At 49.3% G+C, this 22,790-nt stretch overlaps 1 protein-coding gene across 4 annotated transcripts in view; it reads left to right on the forward strand.

The window, feature by feature from the left end:
- The window catches only part of CLSTN1 (calsyntenin 1), a 90,250-nt gene that overhangs the window by 50,584 nt on the left and 16,876 nt on the right, over nucleotides 1-22,790 (forward strand). For 2 of the 4 annotated variants that reach the window (XM_073657289.1, XM_073657290.1), the window contains 8 exons: nucleotides 1,407-1,569; nucleotides 3,661-3,711; nucleotides 4,534-4,691; nucleotides 6,974-7,122; nucleotides 7,395-7,621; nucleotides 7,848-8,018; nucleotides 9,817-9,962; nucleotides 10,061-10,193. In XM_073657289.1, coding sequence (XP_073513390.1) covers nucleotides 1,407-1,569; nucleotides 3,661-3,711; nucleotides 4,534-4,691; nucleotides 6,974-7,122; nucleotides 7,395-7,621; nucleotides 7,848-8,018; nucleotides 9,817-9,962; nucleotides 10,061-10,193 — 1,198 coding nt within the window. The remainder of the gene's footprint in view (nucleotides 1-1,406; nucleotides 1,570-3,660; nucleotides 3,712-4,533; nucleotides 4,692-6,973; nucleotides 7,123-7,394; nucleotides 7,622-7,847; nucleotides 8,019-9,816; nucleotides 9,963-10,060; nucleotides 10,194-22,790) is intronic. The other 2 variants (XM_073657291.1, XM_073657292.1) reach the window with 1 other exon arrangement.

A 22,790-nucleotide genomic window follows, 5' to 3' on the forward strand; every position in this document is an offset into this window, starting at 1 on the left:
GGCTGCAATTACGTGTACCGTAGGTGATTTGCATTCACTGGGAAACTAAAGAGTTAAGTAACCAAAAAGCAGGTTTCTCATGTTGCCTAAAATTAAAGGATTAATTCTCAGCTCCAGTTAGTGGGTGAGGACATGAAGGAACAATTTGCATGCTTGTTGGGGGACGCAGGTATAGCACGTGAAGCCTTTCTTGCCCCCCCGCTGACTATACAGAATGGCAGTACATTGCGTCTGGCCGCCTGGTTCTGATATTTTCATTACTGAAGATCTTGGATGCTGGTGGTTACACTATCCGTCCCGGGGGGCTGCAGTCAGAAGCCAATGTGACCTTGTGCCACTCCTTAGTAGGATCAGCTTGTACCGTTCTAGACTTCATGTCTTCAGTGTAACCAGATGCCGGGCCGTTCTGCCCTTCTGGTGCCCGCTGTACCTGTCCCAGTGGTGCGAATGTCAGCAGCGGGCCTGGAGGTCAGTCTGAGTTTCGGTTCATTGAGGACCTTCTCATACCGCTCTGTTGAAGATTGACATGTGATGATCATATTTTTCTCAATAATTGGCTCCGATAACTACGACCAATGCCCCTTTTCACAACGGCCGTTTAGGGTCCCAATTCTAAAGTATCACAAAACCGTGGTGACTGGGAAAAGTCCTGTGTAAGTGACCGGCGCAGCGCTAGAGCCGGTGCTCGGCGGATTATTACCGGCTACAGCTATAAAGGTAGAAGACAGTAAAACCCCTTCTGATTGCCTCAATTAAGAGTGATTAAAGGATTTCACCCCTGATCAGGTCACCGGGTTTAGGTGACACTGTGTAGTTAACCCTGAGGACCGAGGCTTTTTTTTTGTACCCTAAGCTTATATTCTAGTGTGTGAAGTTGGTAATTAAAGCAGTCGTCCAGTCTCAGAAGACAAGTCTGCAGTGACTGCTGAATCGTGACAGTGTGTGGTGCGCATGCTGTCAGGATTCCCCTTTATTCCCCGTGCGAGCGGGCGGTCACCTCACCACATGTATGTGATTTGCACACTTGCGGCCATCTGCCAACAAATCTCCTGCACTTCTCTCTTGTATTGAGAGCAGCCGGGAGAGACTGTTCGGCACGTGACCACAAAGTCGCACACAGTCACAATTTGTCAGTCTGACTGCAGATATTTCTACTGCGACCGGTCAACGCCTTTAAACCATTCACATAACCTCAGTGTGAGTAGAGGCAGCGGTGAGATTACTGAGGATAGCCAGCCATACCCTGACATACAGAAATGCTGCGTTTGCTTCTCGGCTTTTCATCTCCTTTTAAATGTAGCTTCATGCGGGAATGTTGTGGTTTGTGTGATTTTCTCATGCCTCTCATAGAGGACCTGGAGGGCGAATAAGAAATGAATGAAGCTCTCATGTTTTTGTGTCCCCAGGCCTGTGACAAGGAATGGCATCACTATGTCCTGACCGTTGACTTACCCACCGTCACGCTCTATGTCGATGGCGTTTCATACGATCCCTTCACCGTGACGGAGGATTACCCGCTACATCCCACTAAACTGGACACTCAGCTGGTGGTCGGCGCCTGCTGGCAAGGTAAGGGTCCTGTCTGTCATCTGTGGTGGCTGTCTGTGAAGCCCCTCATAGACCGATCAGTGACGTCTCCGAAGCCCCTTCTATGTAGAAGACATCGTATTGTGCATTACGCATTTTTTTCATTTGCTTTTCTATTGATTTCTGTGTTGGTGACTCTGAAAGCTAAATACCTTTAAGGAATATTATATAGAACAGCAGTGTCCAAGCGGTGACTGAGAGCTGCTGTGAAACTACAACTTTCAGCAAGCCCTGGCATCCTGCTGGAGACCACTGACCTTATACAGGGTGTCAGTCCCATGTGACTTCTTATTACCTATCTCTCTAATATGTATTGAGATCCACCACATGCTCCTCCATTGTGATCTACTCTGCACTTCACGTCCCCATGATTTTCAAAATTTATATTCTTTTTTTGAGTGGAGCAATGCTAGTTTACATTCAGGTGCTGCGATCCTTCCCCGACACCTTCCTGCCCTCGCTGCCACGCAGCCCGGCACGTGTACCCGAGCTCGCTTTCCACCAGCATTGCAGCTGTGTGAGCAGGATGTTATCAGGACGGGTATTCAGCATCTGAAAAATCAAGTACGTTCCCATTCAATGACAGTAAGCAGAGAAAAAACTGAGCAACTGAAAGACAAAGTGCATAAGAAAATTGCAGAAATTTTTAATCAGGAGTCATTTAAAGGGGTTTTCATAAATAGAAAATGCATAGACTTTTATTAGAATCGGCTAATAATTTGTGGGGGGTCCCATTTTCAGCACCTTCACTGATGAGTGGATTGAAGTGATGGTGATGAGGTGCTGTGCCCCCTTAATCTGCTGACTGGGGGGCGCAGAGTTCGATCTGGTATAGATGGTGGACAATGAGTCCTTGTGGTTACTGAGGACACTGGATGCCAGTAGTTGATGAGCTATTCATGGCGTCATTACCATGCACATTGGGCCATGTTGTGTCTGTCTCGGCTTCTGCGTGTGTTTTCTGCCTTATACATAGACTTGGGCTCGGGCCGCAGCCGTCGCTCCCTCGGCCGCGCGTCCTCTGTTAGGGCTCTTTCACACATCCGAATATTTCCGGTACTGGAAAAACCAATACTGGAGATATCCATGTCAGTGTGCACCTGTGTGGCAACCGTGTGCCGCATTAGGATCACATTTACTGGCACCTGGGAATCCTTGTACAGTTAGCGCTGTTCCCAAGCGCCGGGGGCTGAACGCTACCTTAATCATTGTCCCCTTGCTTGAGCTGCGATCAGCGCGAGCAAGGGACAATGTTGAGAGTAGTATTCTGCTCCAGTTGTGTCCCGGTGTAAAAATAAGAATAAAATTTAAAAAATCCTTATACTCACCTGTCCGAAGGTATACCCCCGCTGTAATCCATCTGACCGCACATGCCGAAAAGCCAGGGAGAATGATCCGCTGTAGCGAGCGAGCCCTGAAGCTGCGCTCAGCGAGCGGTGTCCTGTCACTCACTGAGCTCAGTGTAGGGGCTCTCTCGCTGCAGGAGTCATTCTCCCCAGCTCTTCGGCATGCGCAGTCAGATGGATTACCGCGGGGGACATCTTTGGACAGGTGAGTATAATGATTTTTTTTATTTTATTCTTATTTTTACACCAGGACACAGCGAGAGCTGACGACTACTCTCAACATTGTTCCTTGCTCGAGCTGATCGCAGCGCAAGCAGGGGACAATGATGAGGGTAGCGTTCAGCACCCGGCGCTTGGGAAGAGCGCTAACTGTACACTGATTCCCAGACGCCGGTACATGTGATACGGATGTCATCAGTGGCCACGTGTGCGGGACGTTTTGCGGCCTGTGCTGCGGGTTAAAAAACGGACATGTCAGCGTGTTTTGCCCACGCACGCACAGTCCGTGAAAACACGCTGACATGTGCACAGACACATTCATTTGAACGGGTCTACGTGTGTCAGTGTCTCCGGTGCGTGTGGAAACTGTCACCACAAGTACCGGAGATACTGCCGTGTGAAAGAGCCTCACCGCAGTGCATTTATTGTCATAACCTGATGTCGGTGTTACTATGTCCCTAACCCTGTGGTCACTTCCCCTGTTTGTCCCCTCTTTACTTCTCCGCAGAGTTTTCAGGAAGTGGAAATGTCAGTGAGCCCATGCCGGAGAGCGATGCAGGTGGCTGCCGTTCATCCCCGTCCTCCTCCACCGCAGACATTTCACCTCATTCACTCCCCGCATGAAAAGCAAAACTCCATTTCTCGCTTTATTTTTGGGCCTCACTTCTGTCCCTCTTCTGTTTTCAGGCTTTTATTTTATTTATTTTTTTATCTTTCCCCTTCACGTAACTCAGGAGCGATGCTAATATAGTCCATTCTGTAGGTGTAATACCGGAGGGAGAGATGAGAGGATCGCTAGTCTGCAGACACCTAAATAAGCTCCGGATAGATCAGATATGCCCAATGCAGGGACATAGTACAAAGGCAAAGCAGCCAATGCTCATCCAGCTGCAAGGCTGCCTGGGACTTGTGGTACCGGGGGCCAGTATTCCCTTATATGTAATTTTATCTACACTTTAGATGCATCATTAAACCGTGCACCATCGTGCGGATGTAAAGGCTAAATCCAATACAAGCTTTGCTGATGTTCGAAGGCTGAACATCCTCAGGTAGCAGCAAGAAACCATCGTGCCCTCGTCTTCATGGTGTGACCGCAGTATCGTTGTCCTTCCCTCCTGATGCCAGTTTTACTACAGGAGAATAGCTCCTGAACCCCGATTTAGGCGCCACAGTTATACCATGCTTTTTCTATCTCCACTTCCACCTGTCACGCCAGGGCTCATCTGCATGTCCTCACCCCACTCGTGGTCCCTGGATGCAGCCAGGTTTGCACCACGACTGGACGGCACTAACCTGCATGTGGCGCTGTAACATCTAATGAAAGAGAACGGCAATCACATATAGCGGAGATACTGACTGCTGTCTGCTTCTTTATGTCAAGGTGGGGAGCAGCACATGAGCCAGTTCTTCCGTGGAAACCTCGCAGGGTTAATGATTCGTTCTGGAAAGCTGGAAAGCAAGAAGGTGATTGATTGCTTGTATACCTGCAAGGAGGGACTGGAGTACCCACCCGCTGACGGAGTTGGTAAAGGCGTTAAAGTGAGTTCACATGGGCGAAGACTAACAGTGATAATAATCATATTCTGTACTAATAATTATAGATCTCCTTCACCGCATCCAAATAATGCAACAATATCCAGACCAGAGCTGCGCTCACTATTCTGCTGGTGCAGTCACTGTGTACATACATTACATTACTGATCCTGAGTTACTTCCTGTATTATACTCCAGAGCTGCACTCACTATTCTGCTGGTGCAATCACTGTGTACATACATTACATTACTGATCCTGAGTTACCTCCTGTATTATACTCCAGAGCTGCACTCACTATTCTGCTGGTGCAGTCACTGTGTACATACAGTACATTACTGATCCTGAGTTACACCCTGTATTATACTCCAGAGCTGCATTCACTATTCTGCTGGTGCAGTCACTGTGTACATACATTACATTACTGATCCTGAGTTACATCCTGTATTATACTCCAGAGCTGCACTCACTATTCTGCTGGTGGAGTCACTGTGTACATACATTACATTACTGATCCTGAGTTACATCCTGTATTATACTCCAGAGCTGCACTCACTATTCCGCTGGTGCAGTCACTGTGTACATACATTACATTACTGATCCTGAGTTACATCCTGTATTATACTCCAGAGCTGCACTCACTATTCCGCTGGTGCAGTCACTGTGTACATACATTACATTACTGATCCTGTACTGATCCTGAGTTACATCCTGTATTATACTCCAGAGCTGCACTCACTATTCTGCTGGTGCAGTCACTGTGTATATACATTACATTACTGATCCTGAGTAACATCCTGTATTATACTCCAGAGCTGCATTCACTATTCTGCTGGTGCAGTCACTATGTACATACATTACATTACTGATCCTGAGTTACATCCTGTATTATACTCCAGAGCTGCATTCACTATTCTGCTGGTGCAGTCACTGTGTACATACATTACATTACTGATCCTGAGTTACATCCTGTATTATACTCCAGAGCTGCACTCACTATTCTGCTGGTGCAGTCACTGTGTACATACAGTACATTACTGATCCTGAGTTACACCCTGTATTATACTCCAGAGCTGCATTCACTATTCTGCTGGTGCAGTCACTGTGTACATACATTACATTACTGATCCTGAGTTACATCCTGTATTATACTCCAGAGCTGCACTCACTATTCTGCTGGTGGAGTCACTGTGTACATACATTACATTACTGATCCTGAGTTACATCCTGTATTATACTCCAGAGCTGCACTCACTATTCCGCTGGTGCAGTCACTGTGTACATACATTACATTACTGATCCTGAGTTACATCCTGTATTATACTCCAGAGCTGCACTCACTATTCCGCTGGTGCAGTCACTGTGTACATACATTACATTACTGATCCTGTACTGATCCTGAGTTACATCCTGTATTATACTCCAGAGCTGCACTCACTATTCCGCTGGTGCAGTCACTGTGTACATACATTACATTACTGATCCTGAGTTACATCCTGTATTATACTCCAGAGCTGCATTCACTATTCTGCTGGTGCAGTCACTGTGTACATACATTACATTACTGATCCTGAGTTACATCCTGTATTATACTCTAGAGCTGTACTCACTATTCTGCTGGTGCAGTCACTGTGTACATACATTACATTACTGATCCTGAATTACCTCCTGTATTATACTCCAGAGCTGCACTCACTATTCTGCTGGTGCCGTCACTGTATATATTACATTACTTATTCTGTACTGATCCTGAGTAACCTCCTGTATTATACCCCAGAGCTGCACTCACTATTCTGCTGGTGCAGTCACTGTGTACATACATTACATTACTGATCCTGAGTTACCTCCTGTATTATACTCCAGAGCTGCACTCACTATTCTGCTGGTGCCGTCACTGTATATATTACATTACTTATTCTGTACTGATCCTGAGTAACCTCCTGTATTATACCCCAGAGCTGCACTCACTATTCTGCTGGTGCAGTCACTGTGTACATACATTACATTACTGATCCTGAGTTACATCCTGTATTATACTCCAGAGCTGCACTCACTATTCTGCTGGTGCAGTCACTGTGTACATACATTACGTTACTGATCCTGAGTTACATCCTGTATTATACTCCAGAGCTGCACTCACTATTCTGCTGGTGCAGTCACTGTGTACATACATTACATTACTGATCCTGAGTTACCTCCTGTATTATACTCCAGAGCTGCACTCACTATTCTGCTGGTGCAGTCACTGTGAACATCACCACGTTGTAATCTTCTGAATTGACTCTTGCAGGTGTCGCTCAGTCCCGGTCAGTCCACATTAACCCTGGAAGGAGACGACCTTGATCGCTTTGACCAGGCCATGCAGCACATCTCCTACCTGAATTCCCGCCAGTTCCCCACTCCCGGTATCAGACGTCTTAAGATCACGACTACAGTGAAGTAGGTTGTACCACAGCCCCGGGGGGGTACACTGCCACATGGAGATTGCAGGGTGTGGGGGTCGCATTGCTGCAGATGTGGATGGCACATTATTTTATTACATTTCCCATATTGTGCTTTGTTACTACCTTCTTCTTTAGGATGCGAGATGACACAGGATTTCCTATAGTCTGGCATTTCTATATGGGGTCGGGCCCCGGGGACATGTGGGATTTACAATGTGTAGATTAATGGCCGCCTTCTTTCACCACCGTTCTGCTCTTGTGCCGTAGGTGCTTTAACGAGGAGACCTGTATCAGCGTCCCAGACGTCGACGGCTACGTCATGGTGCTACAGCCCGAGGAGCCCAAAATCAGCGTCAGCGGCATCGACCACTTCGCCCGTTCTGCCTCTGAGTTTGAGGGCACCGAAGGGGTGACCCTGTTCCCTGAGCTGCGTATTATCAGCACCATCACACGCGAGGTGGAGGCCGAGGGGGAAGGAGACGAGGACCCCACAGGTTTGTGACTGTACGATAGGTGGCATGTGGGGACGTCTGGTGGTGCTCAGATTCAGCTCATGGAGATTGACAGAACTCCAGACCTGGTGCCCATGAGCACGGTGCTGAATATGTACAAGCTGCAGCATTAAACCTAAAGCCGAGGGACATCCGTTGCACCTCGTGTTTTCTTTAAGCTTTGCGTTGAGCTACTAAGAGAGTCTTATTGTCATTTTCTTCCTAACAGTCCAGGAATCTCTGGTGTCGGAGGAAATCATGCACAACTTGGACACGTGCGACATCAGCGTGGTGGGGGAGGCCCTGGACCCCGAGCAGGAAAGTCTCCAGCTGGACCTGACCCACCTGCAGCAGAAGGGCCTGGAGATGAGCTCCTCCACCCAAGGCATCGTTATCACAGGTCGGCCCGCTGTGGTTTTTATTTTTTTTATTTTTTACATTTTCTCTTTAGGATTCTGTGGGGATTTAGTAAAAAATGTAATTATAGAATCCTGTGGTTTTGTACGGAAAACACATTGTAAAAAACAATGCATACAAATGGAAAAAGTAAAAAAAATATATATATAATTATAGTGCAAAAATCAGAGCAAGATGATTATTACATATTTTCATAGAATCATAGAATCATAGAATGGTAGAGTTGGAAGGGACCTCCTGGGTCATCTGGTCCAACCCCCTGCTCAAAGCAGGATTCACTAAATCATCTCAGACAGATGTCTGTCCAGCCTCTGTTTGAAGACGTCCATTGAAGGGGAACTCACCACCTCTCGTGGCAGCCTGTTCCACTCATTAATCACCCTGTCAAAAAGTTTTTTCTAATATCTAATCTGTGTCTCCTCCCATTTAGTTTCATCCCATTGCTTCTAGTCTTTCCTTGTTCAAATGAGAATAAAGATGATCCTTCTACAATGTGACAGCCCTTGACATATTTGTAGACAGCTATTAAGTCTCCTCTCAGTCTTCTTTTTTGCAAGCTAAACATTCCCAAATCCTGCAACCGTTCCTCATAGGACATGGTTTGCAGACCAGTCACCATTCTGGTCGCTCTTCTCTGAACTTGCTCCAGTTTGTCTATGTCTTTTTTAAAATGTGGTGCCCAAAACTGTACACAGTATTCCAGATGAGGTCTGACCAAAGAGGAGTAAAGACCAATAATGACTTCACGTGATCTAGACTGTATGCTTCTGTTAATACATCCCAGAATTGTATTTGCCTTTTTTGCTGCTGCATCACACTGTTGACTCATGTTCAGTCTATGATCTATTAGTATACCTAAGTCTTTTTCACATGTACTGTTGCTTAGCTCTATTCCTCCCATTCTGTATATGCTTTTTTCATTTTTATTGCCCAGATGTAGTACTTTGCATTTTTCCCTGTTAAAAACCATTCTGTTGGTTGCTGCCCACTGCTCCAGTTTATTTAGGTCTTTTTGAATCCTCTCTCTCTCTTCTCTAGTATTAGCTATCCCTCCTAGCTTTGTGTCATCAGCAAATTTAATCAGTTTACCCTCAATTCCTTCATCTAAATCATTGATAAAGATGTTGAACAATACAGGTCCCAGGACGGAGCCCTGTGGTACCCCACTTGAGACATTCATCCAGCTGGATGTGAAGCCATTTACAACCACCCTTTGAGTCCGATCACTAAGCCAGTTATGAATCCACCTAACAGTTGCCTGGTCCATTGCATACTTGGTCATTTTTTCAATAAGGATGGTGTGAGAAACTTTGTCAAATGCTTTGCTGAAGTCAAGATATACTATATCTACAGCATTTCCCTGATCCACCCAGTCAGTGATTCTGTCATAGAAGGAAATTAAGTTAGTCTGACATGACTTGTTAGTTATAAACCCATGCTGACTCTGGTTAATCACTTCATTCTTATCCAGGTACTTATTATATATTTTGATGCGGGGAAAATGCAGCGGAAAAAACCTAAGTGTTTCCCCGCAGTAGATCATGGCAGTCAGGTCTGGTCTCGGGTCTTGTAGTTTCCAGCAGAGATGCGGAGCGTGGACCGTATCTGGGAAGATGCAGGAATAGACGCCGCTCTGCTGCCGGGGTTAGTCATGCCTGGGAAACGCGCCATGTTATGTAACGATGTCAGCACGCGTTCACTGCCAGAAAACAAAAATACCAATGGACAGGGAATCCAAGTACAGCCGAGCGCCGGAAGAAAAGCAATCTCCTGTGTTGCAGGTGTCGATACGATGGCGAATTACGAGGAGGTTCTGCATCTGATCCGCTACAGGAACTGGAATACCGTCTCCGTGTTTGACCGGAAGTTCAAGGTGATCTGTTCTGAGCTGAACGGCCGCTACAACAGCAACGAATTCCAGGTGGAGGTGAGGACGAGCGGTGCTATGGCCGTAGTAGTGGGGGGCGGCCGACCGCCTCGGACTCTGATTAAGTCTCTCCCGTCCTGCACGTTTTCTTGTTACAGGTGAATGTGATCCATACTGCGAGCCCCCCAGAGGCCCCAAATCATATTATATCTGAGGCTCTGTTTGTCCCGTCCCGGCATCAGTCCCCCGATCTGTTGGGGCACAATCCGGCCAGCACGCACTCCGCATCGGGTATGTACTATCATAGTATCTGTCATCCACTGGACGTCTACGGCCATAACATCAGCTGACAACTGCCAAGCCTCCTCTGTTATAAAACTGGTGAAATCACAGCCTTATACTGCCCCCTAGTGATACATTGTGCACAGCGGTGTAATGATGGCATTCTCTACTGCTCACTGGTACACTGTACACAGGGGTGTAATGATGGCGCCCTCTACTGCTCACTGATACACTGTACACAGCGATGTAATGATGGCACCCTCTACTGCTCACTGGTACACTGTACACAGGGGTGTAATGATGGCGCCCTCTACTGCTCACTGATACACTGTACACAGCGGTGTAATGATGGCGCCCTCTACTGCTCACTGATACACTGTACACAGCGGTGTAATGATGGCGCCCTCTACTGCTCACTGATACACTGTACACAGCGGTGTAATGATGGCGTCCTCTACTGCTCACTGATACACTACACAGCGGTGTAATGATGGCGTCCTCTACTGCTCACTGATACACTGTACACAGCGATGTAATGATGGCACCCTCTACTGCTCACTGGTACACTGTACACAGGGGTGTAATGATGGCGCCCTCTACTGCTCACTGATACACTGTACACAGCGGTGTAATGATGGCGCCCTCTACTGCTCACTGATACACTGTACACAGCGGTGTAATGATGGCGCCCTCTACTGCTCACTGATACACTGTACACAGCGGTGTAATGATGGCGTCCTCTACTGCTCACTGATACACTACACAGCGGTGTAATGATGGCGCCCTCTACTGCTCACTGATACACTGTACACAGCGGTGTAATGATGGCGTCCTCTACTGCTCACTGATACACTGTACACAGCGGTGTAATGATGGCGCCCTCTACTGCTCACTGATACACTGTACACAGCGATGTAATGATGGCGTCCTCTACTGCTCACTGATACACTGTACACAGCGGTGTAATGATGGCGTCCTCTACTGCTCACTGATACACTGTACACAGCGGTGTAATGATGGCGCCCTCTACTGCTCACTGATACACTGTACACAGCGGTGTAATGATGTTGCCCTCTACTGCTCACTGATACACTGTACACAGCGGTGTAATGATGGCGTCCTCTACTGTTCACTGATACACTGTACACAGCGGTGTAATGATGGCGCCCTCTACTGCTCACTGATACACTACACAGCGGTGTAATGATGGCGCCCTCTACTGCTCACTGATACACTACACAGCGGTGTAATGATGGCGCCCTCTACTGCTCACTGATACACTACACAGCGGTGTAATGATGGCGCCCTCTACTGCTCACTGATACACTACACAGCGGTGTAATGATGGCGCCCTCTACTGCTCATTGATACACTGTACACAGCGCTGTAATGATGGTGCCCTCTACTGCTCACTGATACACTACACAGCGGTGTAATGATGGCGCCCTCTATTGCTCACTAATACACTGTACACAGCGCTGTAATGATGGCGCCCTCTACTGCTCACTGATACACTGTACACAGCGGTGTAATGATGGCGCCCTCTACTGCTCACTGATACACTGTACACAGCGGTGTAATGATGGCGCCCTCTACTGCTCACTGGTACACTGTACACAGCGGTGTAATGATGGCGCCCTCTACTGCTCACTGATACACTGTACACAGCGGTGTAATGATGGCGTCCTCTACTGCTCACTGATACACTGTACACAGCGGTGTAATGATAGCGCCCTCTACTGCTCACTGATACACTGTACACAGCGGTGTAATGATGGCGCCCTCTACTGCTCACTGATACACTGTACACAGCGGTGTAATGATGGCGTCCTCTACTGCTCACTGATACACTGTACACAGCGGTGTAATGATGGCGTCCTCTACTGCTCACTGATACACTGTACACAGCGGTGTAATGATGGCGCCCTCTACTGCTCACTGATACACTGTACACAGCGGTGTAATGATGGCGCCCTCTACTGCTCACTGATACACTACACAGCGGTGTAATGATGGCGCCCTCTACTGCTCACTGATACACTGTACACAGCGATGTAATGATGGCGCCCTCTACTGCTCACTGGTACACTGTACACAGCGCTGTAATGATGGTGCCCTCTACTGCTCACTGATACACTACACAGCGGTGTAATGATGGCGCCCTCTACTGCTCACTGATGCACTGTACACAGCGGTGTAATGATGGCGCCCTCTACTGCTCACTGATGCACTACACAGCGGTGTAATGATGGCGCCCTCTACTGCTCATTGATACACTGTACACAGCGGTGTAATGATGGCGCCCTCTACTGCTCACTGATACACTACACAGCGGTGTAATGATGGCGCCCTCTATTGCTCACTGATAAACTACACAGCGGTGTAATGATGGCGCCCTCTACTGCTCACTAATACACTGTACACAGCGGTGTAATGATGGCGCCCTCTACTGCTCACTGATGCACTGTACACAGCGGTGTAATGATGGCGCCCTCTACTGCTCACTGATGCACTGTACACAGCGGTGTAATGATGGCGCCCTCTACTGCTCACTGATACACTACACAGCGGTGTAATGATGGCGCCCTCTACTGCTCACTGATGCACTACACAGCGGTGTAATGATGGCGCCCTCTACTGCTCATTGATACACTGTACACAGCGGTGTAATGATGGCGCCCTCTACTGCTCACTGATACACTACACAGCGGTGTAATGATGGCGCCCTCTACTGCTCACTGATACACTACACAGCGGTGTAATGATGGCGCCCTCTACTGCTCATTGATACACTGTACACAGCGCTGTAATGATGGTGCCCTCTACTGCTCACTGATACACTACACAGCGGTGTAATGATGGCGCCCTCTATTGCTCACTAATACACTGTACACAGCGCTGTAATGATGGCGCCCTCTACTGCTCACTGATACACTGTACACAGCGGTGTAATGATGGCGCCCTCTACTGCTCACTGATACACTGTACACAGCGGTGTAATGATGGCGCCCTCTACTGCTCACTGATACACTGTACACAGGGGTGTAATGATGGCGCCCTCTACTGCTCACTGATACACTGTACACAGCGGTGTAATGATGGCGCCCTCTACTGCTCACTGATACACTCTACACAGCGGTGTAATGATGGCGTCCTCTACTGCTCACTGATACACTGTACACAGCGGTGTAATGATGGCACCCTCTACTGCTCACTGGTACACTGTACACAGCGGTGTAATGATGGCGCCCTCTACTGCTCACTGATACACTGTACACAGGGGTGTAATGATGGCGCCCTCTACTGCTCACTGATACACTGTACACAGCAGTGTAATGATGGCGCCCTCTACTGCTCACTGATACACTCTACACAGCGCTGTAATGATGGCGCCCTCTACTGCTCACTGATACACTGTACACAGCGGTGTAATGATGGCGCCCTCTACTGCTCACTGATACACTGTACACAGCGGTGTAATGATGGCGCCCTCTACTGCTCACTGATACACTGTACACAGGGGTGTAATGATGGCGCCCTCTACTGCTCACTGATACACTGTACACAGCGGTGTAATGATGGCGCCCTCTACTGCTCACTGATACACTCTACACAGCGGTGTAATGATGGCGTCCTCTACTGCTCACTGATACACTGTACACAGCGGTGTAATGATGGCACCCTCTACTGCTCACTGGTACACTGTACACAGCGGTGTAATGATGGCGCCCTCTACTGCTCACTGATACACTGTACACAGGGGTGTAATGATGGCGCCCTCTACTGCTCACTGATACACTGTACACAGCGGTGTAATGATGGCGCCCTCTACTGCTCACTGATACACTCTACACAGCGCTGTAATGATGGCGCCCTCTACTGCTCACTGATACACTGTACACAGCGGTGTAATGATGGCGCCCTCTACTGCTCACTGATACACTGTACACAGCGGTGTAATGATGGCGCCCTCTACTGCTCACTGATACACTGTACACAGGGGTGTAATGATGGCGCCCTCTACTGCTCACTGATACACTCTACACAGCGGTGTAATGATGGCGCCCTCTACTGCTCACTGATACACTCTACACAGCGGTGTAATGATGGCGTCCTCTACTGCTCACTGATACACTGTACACAGCGGTGTAATGATGGCACCCTCTACTGCTCACTGGTACACTGTACACAGCGGTGTAATGATGGCGCCCTCTACTGCTCACTGATGCACTCTACACAGCGGTGTAATGATGGCGTCCTCTACTGCTCACTGATACACTGTACACAGCGGTGTAATGATGGCACCCTCTACTGCTCACTGGTACACTGTACACAGCGGTGTAATGATGGCGCCCTCTACTGCTCACTGATACACTGTACACAGCGGTGTAATGATGGCGTCCTCTACTGCTCACTGATACACTGTACACAGCGGTGTAATGATGGCGCCCTCTACTGCTCACTGATACACTGTACACAGCGGTGTAATGATGGCGCCCTCTACTGCTCACTGATACACTGTACACAGCGGTGTAATGATGGCGTCCTCTACTGCTCACTGATACACTGTACACAGCGGTGTAATGATGGCGCCCTCTACTGCTCACTGATACACTGTACACAGCGGTGTAATGATGGCGCCCTCTACTGCTCACTGATACACTACACAGCGGTGTAATGATGGCGCCCTCTACTGCTCACTGGTACACTGTACACAGCGCTGTAATGATGGTGCCCTCTACTGCTCACTGATACACTACACAGCGGTGTAATGATGGCGCCCTCTACTGCTCACTGATGCACTGTACACAGCGGTGTAATGATGGCGCCCTCTACTGCTCACTGATACACTACACAGCGGTGTAATGATGGCGCCCTCTACTGCTCACTGATGCACTACACAGCGGTGTAATGATGGCGCCCTCTACTGCTCATTGATACACTGTACACAGCGGTGTAATGATGGCGCCCTCTACTGCTCACTGATACACTACACAGCGGTGTAATGATGGCGCCCTCTATTGCTCACTGATACACTACACAGCGGTGTAATGATGGCGCCCTCTACTGCTCACTAATACACTGTACACAGCGGTGTAATGATGGCGCCCTCTACTGCTCACTGATGCACTGTACACAGCGGTGTAATGATGGCGCCCTCTACTGCTCACTGATGCACTGTACACAGCGGTGTAATGATGGCGCCCTCTACTGCTCACTGATACACTACACAGCGGTGTAATGATGGCGCCCTCTACTGCTCACTGATGCACTACACAGCGGTGTAATGATGGCGCCCTCTACTGCTCATTGATACACTGTACACAGCGGTGTAATGATGGCGCCCTCTACTGCTCACTGATACACTACACAGCGGTGTAATGATGGCGCCCTCTATTGCTCACTGATACACTACACAGCGGTGTAATGATGGCGCCCTCTACTGCTCACTAATACACTGTACACAGCGGTGTAATGATGGCGCCCTCTACTGCTCACTGATGCACTGTACACAGCGGTGTAATGATGGCGCCCTCTACTGCTCACTGATGCACTGTACACAGCGGTGTAATGATGGCGCCCTCTACTGCTCACTGATACACTACACAGCGGTGTAATGATGGCGCCCTCTACTGCTCACTGATGCACTACACAGCGGTGTAATGATGGCGCCCTCTACTGCTCATTGATACACTGTACACAGCGGTGTAATGATGGCGCCCTCTACTGCTCACTGATACACTACACAGCGGTGTAATGATGGCGCCCTCTACTGCTCACTGATACACTACACAGCGGTGTAATGATGGCGCCCTCTACTGCTCATTGATACACTGTACACAGCGCTGTAATGATGGTGCCCTCTACTGCTCACTGATACACTACACAGCGGTGTAATGATGGCGCCCTCTATTGCTCACTAATACACTGTACACAGCGCTGTAATGATGGCGCCCTCTACTGCTCACTGATACACTACACAGCGGTGTAATGATGGCGCCCTCTATTGCTCACTAATACACTGTACACAGCGCTGTAATGATGGCGCCCTCTACTGCTCACTGATACACTACACAGCGGTGTAATGATGGCGCCCTCTATTGCTCACTGATACACTACACAGCGGTGTAATGATGGCGCCCTCTACTGCTCACTAATACACTGTACACAGCGGTGTAATGATGGCGCCCTCTACTGCTCACTGATGCACTGTACACAGCGGTGTAATGATGGCGCCCTCTACTGCTCACTGATGCACTGTACACAGCGGTGTAATGATGGCGCCCTCTACTGCTCACTGATACACTACACAGCGGTGTAATGATGGCGCCCTCTACTGCTCACTGATGCACTACACAGCGGTGTAATGATGGCGCCCTCTACTGCTCATTGATACACTGTACACAGCGGTGTAATGATGGCGCCCTCTACTGCTCACTGATACACTACACAGCGGTGTAATGATGGCGCCCTCTATTGCTCACTGATACACTACACAGCGGTGTAATGATGGCGCCCTCTACTGCTCACTAATACACTGTACACAGCGGTGTAATGATGGCGCCCTCTACTGCTCACTGATGCACTGTACACAGCGGTGTAATGATGGCGCCCTCTACTGCTCACTGATGCACTGTACACAGCGGTGTAATGATGGCGCCCTCTACTGCTCACTGATACACTACACAGCGGTGTAATGATGGCGCCCTCTACTGCTCACTGATGCACTACACAGCGGTGTAATGATGGCGCCCTCTACTGCTCATTGATACACTGTACACAGCGGTGTAATGATGGCGCCCTCTACTGCTCACTGATACACTACACAGCGGTGTAATGATGGCGCCCTCTACTGCTCACTGATACACTACACAGCGGTGTAATGATGGCGCCCTCTACTGCTCATTGATACACTGTACACAGCGCTGTAATGATGGTGCCCTCTACTGCTCACTGATACACTACACAGCGGTGTAATGATGGCGCCCTCTATTGCTCACTAATACACTGTACACAGCGCTGTAATGATGGCGCCCTCTACTGCTCACTGATACACTGTACACAGCGGTGTAATGATGGCGCCCTCTACTGCTCACTGATACACTGTACACAGCGGTGTAATGATGGCGCCCTCTACTGCTCACTGATACACTCTACACAGCGGTGTAATGATGGCGTCCTCTACTGCTCACTGATACACTGTACACAGCGGTGTAATGATGGCGCCCTCTACTGCTCACTGGTACACTGTACACAGCGGTGTAATGATGGCGCCCTCTACTGCTCACTGATACACTGTACACAGCGGTGTAATGATGGCGTCCTCTACTGCTCACTGATACACTGTACACAGCGGTGTAATGATGGCGCCCTCTACTGCTCACTGATACACTGTACACAGCGGTGTAATGATGGCGCCCTCTACTGCTCACTGATACACTGTACACAGCGGTGTAATGATGGCGTCCTCTACTGCTCACTGATACACTGTACACAGCGGTGTAATGATGGCGCCCTCTACTGCTCACTGATACACTGTACACAGCGGTGTAATGATGGCGCCCTCTACTGCTCACTAATACACTGTACACAGCGATGTAATGATGGCGCCCTCTACTGCTCACTGGTACACTGTACACAGCGCTGTAATGATGGCGTCCTCTACTGCTCACTGATACACTGTACACAGCGGTGTAATGATGGCGCCCTCTACTGCTCACTGATACACTGTACACAGCGGTGTAATGATGGCGTCCTCTACTGCTCACTGATACACTGTACACAGCGGTGTAATGATGGCACCCTCTACTGCTCACTGATGCACTGTACACAGCGGTGTAATGATGGCGCCCTCTATTGCTCACTGATGCACTGTACACAGCGGTGTAATGATGGCGCCCTCTACTGCTCACTGATACACTACACAGCGGTGTAATGATGGCGCCCTCTACTGCTCACTGATGCACTACACAGCGGTGTAATGATGGCGTCCTCTACTGCTCACTGATACACTGTACACAGCGGTGTAATGATGGCACCCTCTACTGCTCACTGGTACACTGTACACAGCGGTGTAATGATGGCGCCCTCTACTGCTCACTGATACACTGTACACAGGGGTGTAATGATGGCGCCCTCTACTGCTCACTGATACACTGTACACAGCGGTGTAATGATGGCGCCCTCTACTGCTCACTAATACACTGTACACAGCGGTGTAATGATGGCGCCCTCTACTGCTCACTGATACACTACACAGCGGTGTAATGATGGCGCCCTCTACTGCTCACTGATACACTGTACACAGGGGTGTAATGATGGCGCCCTCTACTGCTCACTGATACACTACACAACGGTGTAATGATGGCGCCCTCTACTGCTCACTGATACACTACACAGCGGTGTAATGATGGCGCCCTCTACTGCTCACTGATACACTACACAGTGGTGTAATGATGGCGCCCTCTACTGCTCACTAATACACTGTACACAGCGCTGTAATGATGGCGCCCTCTACTGCTCACTGATACACTGTACACAGCGCTGTAATGATGGCGCCCTCTACTGCTCACTGATACACTACACAGCGGTGTAATGATGGCGCCCTCTACTGCTCACTGATACACTACACAGTGGTGTAATGATGGCGCCCTCTACTGCTCACTAATACACTGTACACAGCGCTGTAATGATGGCGCCCTCTACTGCTCACTGATACACTGTACACAGCGCTGTAATGATGGCGCCCTCTACTGCTCACTGATACACTACACAGCGGTGTAATGATGGCGCCCTCTACTGCTCACTGATACACTGTACACAGCGGTGTAATGATGGCGCCCTCTACTGCTCACTGATACACTGTACACAGCGGTGTAATGATGGCGCCCTCTACTGCTCACTGATACACTGTACACAGCGGTGTAATGATGGCGCCCTCTACTGCTCACTGATACACTGTACTCAGCGGTGTAATGATGGCGCCCTCTACTGCTCACTGATACACTGTACACAGCGGTGTAATGATGGCGCCCTCTACTGCTCACTGATACACTGTACACAGCGATGTAATGATGGCGCCCTCTACTGCTCACTGATACACTGTACTCAGCGGTGTAATGATGGCGCCCTCTACTGCTCACTGATACACTGTACACAGCGGTGTAATGATGGCGTCCTCTACTGCTCACTGATACACTGTACACAGCGATGTAATGATGGCGTCCTCTACTGCTCACTGATACACTGTACACAGCGGTGTAATGATGGCGCCCTCTACTGCTCACTGATACACTGTACACAGCGGTGTAATGATGGCGTCCTCTACTGCTCACTGATACACTGTACACAGCGATGTAATGATGGCGTCCTCTACTGCTCACTGATACACTGTACACAGCGGTGTAATGATGGCGCCCTCTACTGCTCACTGATACACTGTACACAGCGGTGTAATGATGGCGCCCTCTACTGCTCACTGATACACTGTACACAGCGGTGTAATGATGGCGTCCTCTACTGCTCACTGATACACTGTACACAGCGGTGTAATGATGGCGCCCTCTACTGCTCACTGATACACTGTACACAGCGGTGTAATGATGGCGCCCTCTACTGCTCACTGATACACTGTACACAGCGGTGTAATGATGGCGTCCTCTACTGCTCACTGATACACTGTACACAGCGGTGTAATGATGGCGCCCTCTACTGCTCACTGATACACTGTACACAGCGGTGTAATGATGGCGCCCTCTACTGCTCACTGATACACTGTACACAGCGGTGTAATGATGGCGCCCTCTACTGCTCACTGATACACTGTACACAGCGGTGTAATGATGGCGTCCTCTACTGCTCACTGATACACTGTACACAGCGGTGTAATGATGGCGTCCTCTACTGCTCACTGATACACTGTACACAGCGGTGTAATGATGGCGCCCTCTACTGCTCACTGATACACTGTACACAGCGGTGTAATGATGGCGCCCTCTACTGCTCACTGATACACTGTACACAGCGGTGTAATGATGGCGCCCTCTACTGCTCACTGATACACTGTACACAGCGGTGTAATGATGGCGTCCTCTACTGCTCACTGATACACTGTACACAGCGGTGTAATGATGGCGCCCTCTACTGCTCACTGATACACTGTACACAGCGGTGTAATGATGGCGTCCTCTACTGCTCACTGATACACTGTACACAGCGGTGTAATGATGGCGCCCTCTACTGCTCACTGATACACTGTACACAGCGGTGTAATGATGGCGTCCTCTACTGCTCACTGATACACTGTACACAGCGCTGTAATGATGGCGCCCTCTACTGCTCACTGATACACTGTACACAGCGGTGTAATGATGGCGCCCTCTACTGCTCACTGATACACTGTACTCAGCGGTGTAATGATGGCGCCCTCTACTGCTCACTGATACACTGTACACAGCGGTGTAATGATGGCGCCCTCTACTGCTCACTGATACACTGTACACAGCGATGTAATGATGGCGTCCTCTACTGCTCACTGATACACTGTACACAGCGGTGTAATGATGGCGCCCTCTACTGCTCACTGATACACTGTACACAGCGGTGTAATGATGGCGCCCTCTACTGCTCACTGATACACTGTACACAGCGGTGTAATGATGGCGTCCTCTACTGCTCACTGATACACTGTACACAGCGATGTAATGATGGCGCCCTCTACTGCTCACTGATACACTGTACACAGCGGTGTAATGATGGCGTCCTCTACTGCTCACTGATACACTGTACACAGCGGTGTAATGATGGCGTCCTCTACTGCTCACTGATACACTGTACACAGCGGTGTAATGATGGCGTCCTCTACTGCTCACTGATACACTGTACACAGCGGTGTAATGATGGCGCCCTCTACTGCTCACTGATACACTGTACACAGCGGTGTAATGATGGCGCCCTCTACTGCTCACTGATACACTGTACACAGCGGTGTAATGATGGCGCCCTCTACTGCTCACTGATACACTGTACACAGCGGTGTAATGATGGCGCCCTCTACTGCTCACTGATACACTGTACACAGCGGTGTAATGATGGCGCCCTCTACTGCTCACTGATACACTACACAGCGGTGTAATGATGGCGCCCTCTACTGCTCACTGATACACTACACAGCGGTGTAATGATGGCGCCCTCTACTGCTCACTGATACACTACACAGCGGTGTAATAATGGCGCCCTCTACTGCTCACTGATACACTGTACACAGCGGTGTAATGATGGCGCCCTCTACTGCTCACTGATACTGTACACAGCGCTGTAATGATGGTGCCCTCTACTGCTCACTGATACACTACACAGCGGTGTAATGATGGCGCCCTCTACTGCTCACTGATGCACTGTACACAGCGGTGTAATGATGGCGCCCTCTACTGCTCACTGATACACTACACAGCGGTGTAATGATGGCGCCCTCTACTGCTCACTGATGCACTACACAGCGGTGTAATGATGGCGCCCTCTACTGCTCACTGATACACTACACAGCGGTGTAATGATGGCGCCCTCTACTGCTCACTGATGCACTACACAGCGGTGTAATGATGGCGCCCTCTACTGCTCACTGATACACTGTACACAGCGGTGTAATGATGGCGCCCTCTACTGCTCACTGATACACTACACAGCGGTGTAATGATGGCGCCCTCTACTGCTCACTGATACACTACACAGCGGTGTAATGATGGCGCCCTCTACTGCTCACTGATACACTGTACACAGCGGTGTAATGATGGCGCCCTCTACTGCTCATTGATACACTGTACACAGCGGTGTAATGATGGCACCCTCTACTGCTCACTGATACACTGTACACAGCGGTGTAATGATGGCGCCCTCTACTGCTCACTGATACACTGTACACAGCGCTGTAATGATGGCGCCCTCTACTGCTCACTGATACACTACACAGCGGTGTAATGATGGCGCCCTCTACTGCTCACTGATACACTACACAGCGGTGTAATGATGGCGCCCTCTACTGCTCACTGATACACTGTACACAGCGGTGTAATGATGGCGCCCTCTACTGCTCATTGATACACTGTACACAGCGGTGTAATGATGGCACCCTCTACTGCTCACTGATACACTGTACACAGCGGTGTAATGATGGCGCCCTCTACTGCTCACTGATACACTGTACACAGCGCTGTAATGATGGCGCCCTCTACTGCTCACTGATACACTGTACACAGCGGTGTAATGATGGCGCCCTCTACTGCTCACTGATACACTGTACACAGCGCTGTAATGATGGCGCCCTCTACTGCTCACTGATACACTACACAGCGGTGTAATGATGGCGCCCTCTACTGCTCATTGATACACTGTACACAGCGGTGTAATGATGGCGCCCTCTACTGCTCACTGATACACTGTACACAGCGGTGTAATGATGGCGCCCTCTACTGCTCACTGATACACTGTACACAGCGGTGTAATGATGGCGCCCTCTACTGCTCACTGATACACTGTACACAGCGATGTAATGATGGCGCCCTCTACTGCTCACTGGTACACTGTACACAGCGGTGTAATGATGGCGCC

The sequence above is a fragment of the Phyllobates terribilis genome, unplaced genomic scaffold, assembly GCF_046119375.1.
Source record: "Phyllobates terribilis strain yellow unplaced genomic scaffold, ASM4611937v1 Scaffold_12__6_contigs__length_324123572, whole genome shotgun sequence".
Lineage (NCBI taxonomy): Eukaryota > Metazoa > Chordata > Amphibia > Anura > Dendrobatidae > Phyllobates > Phyllobates terribilis.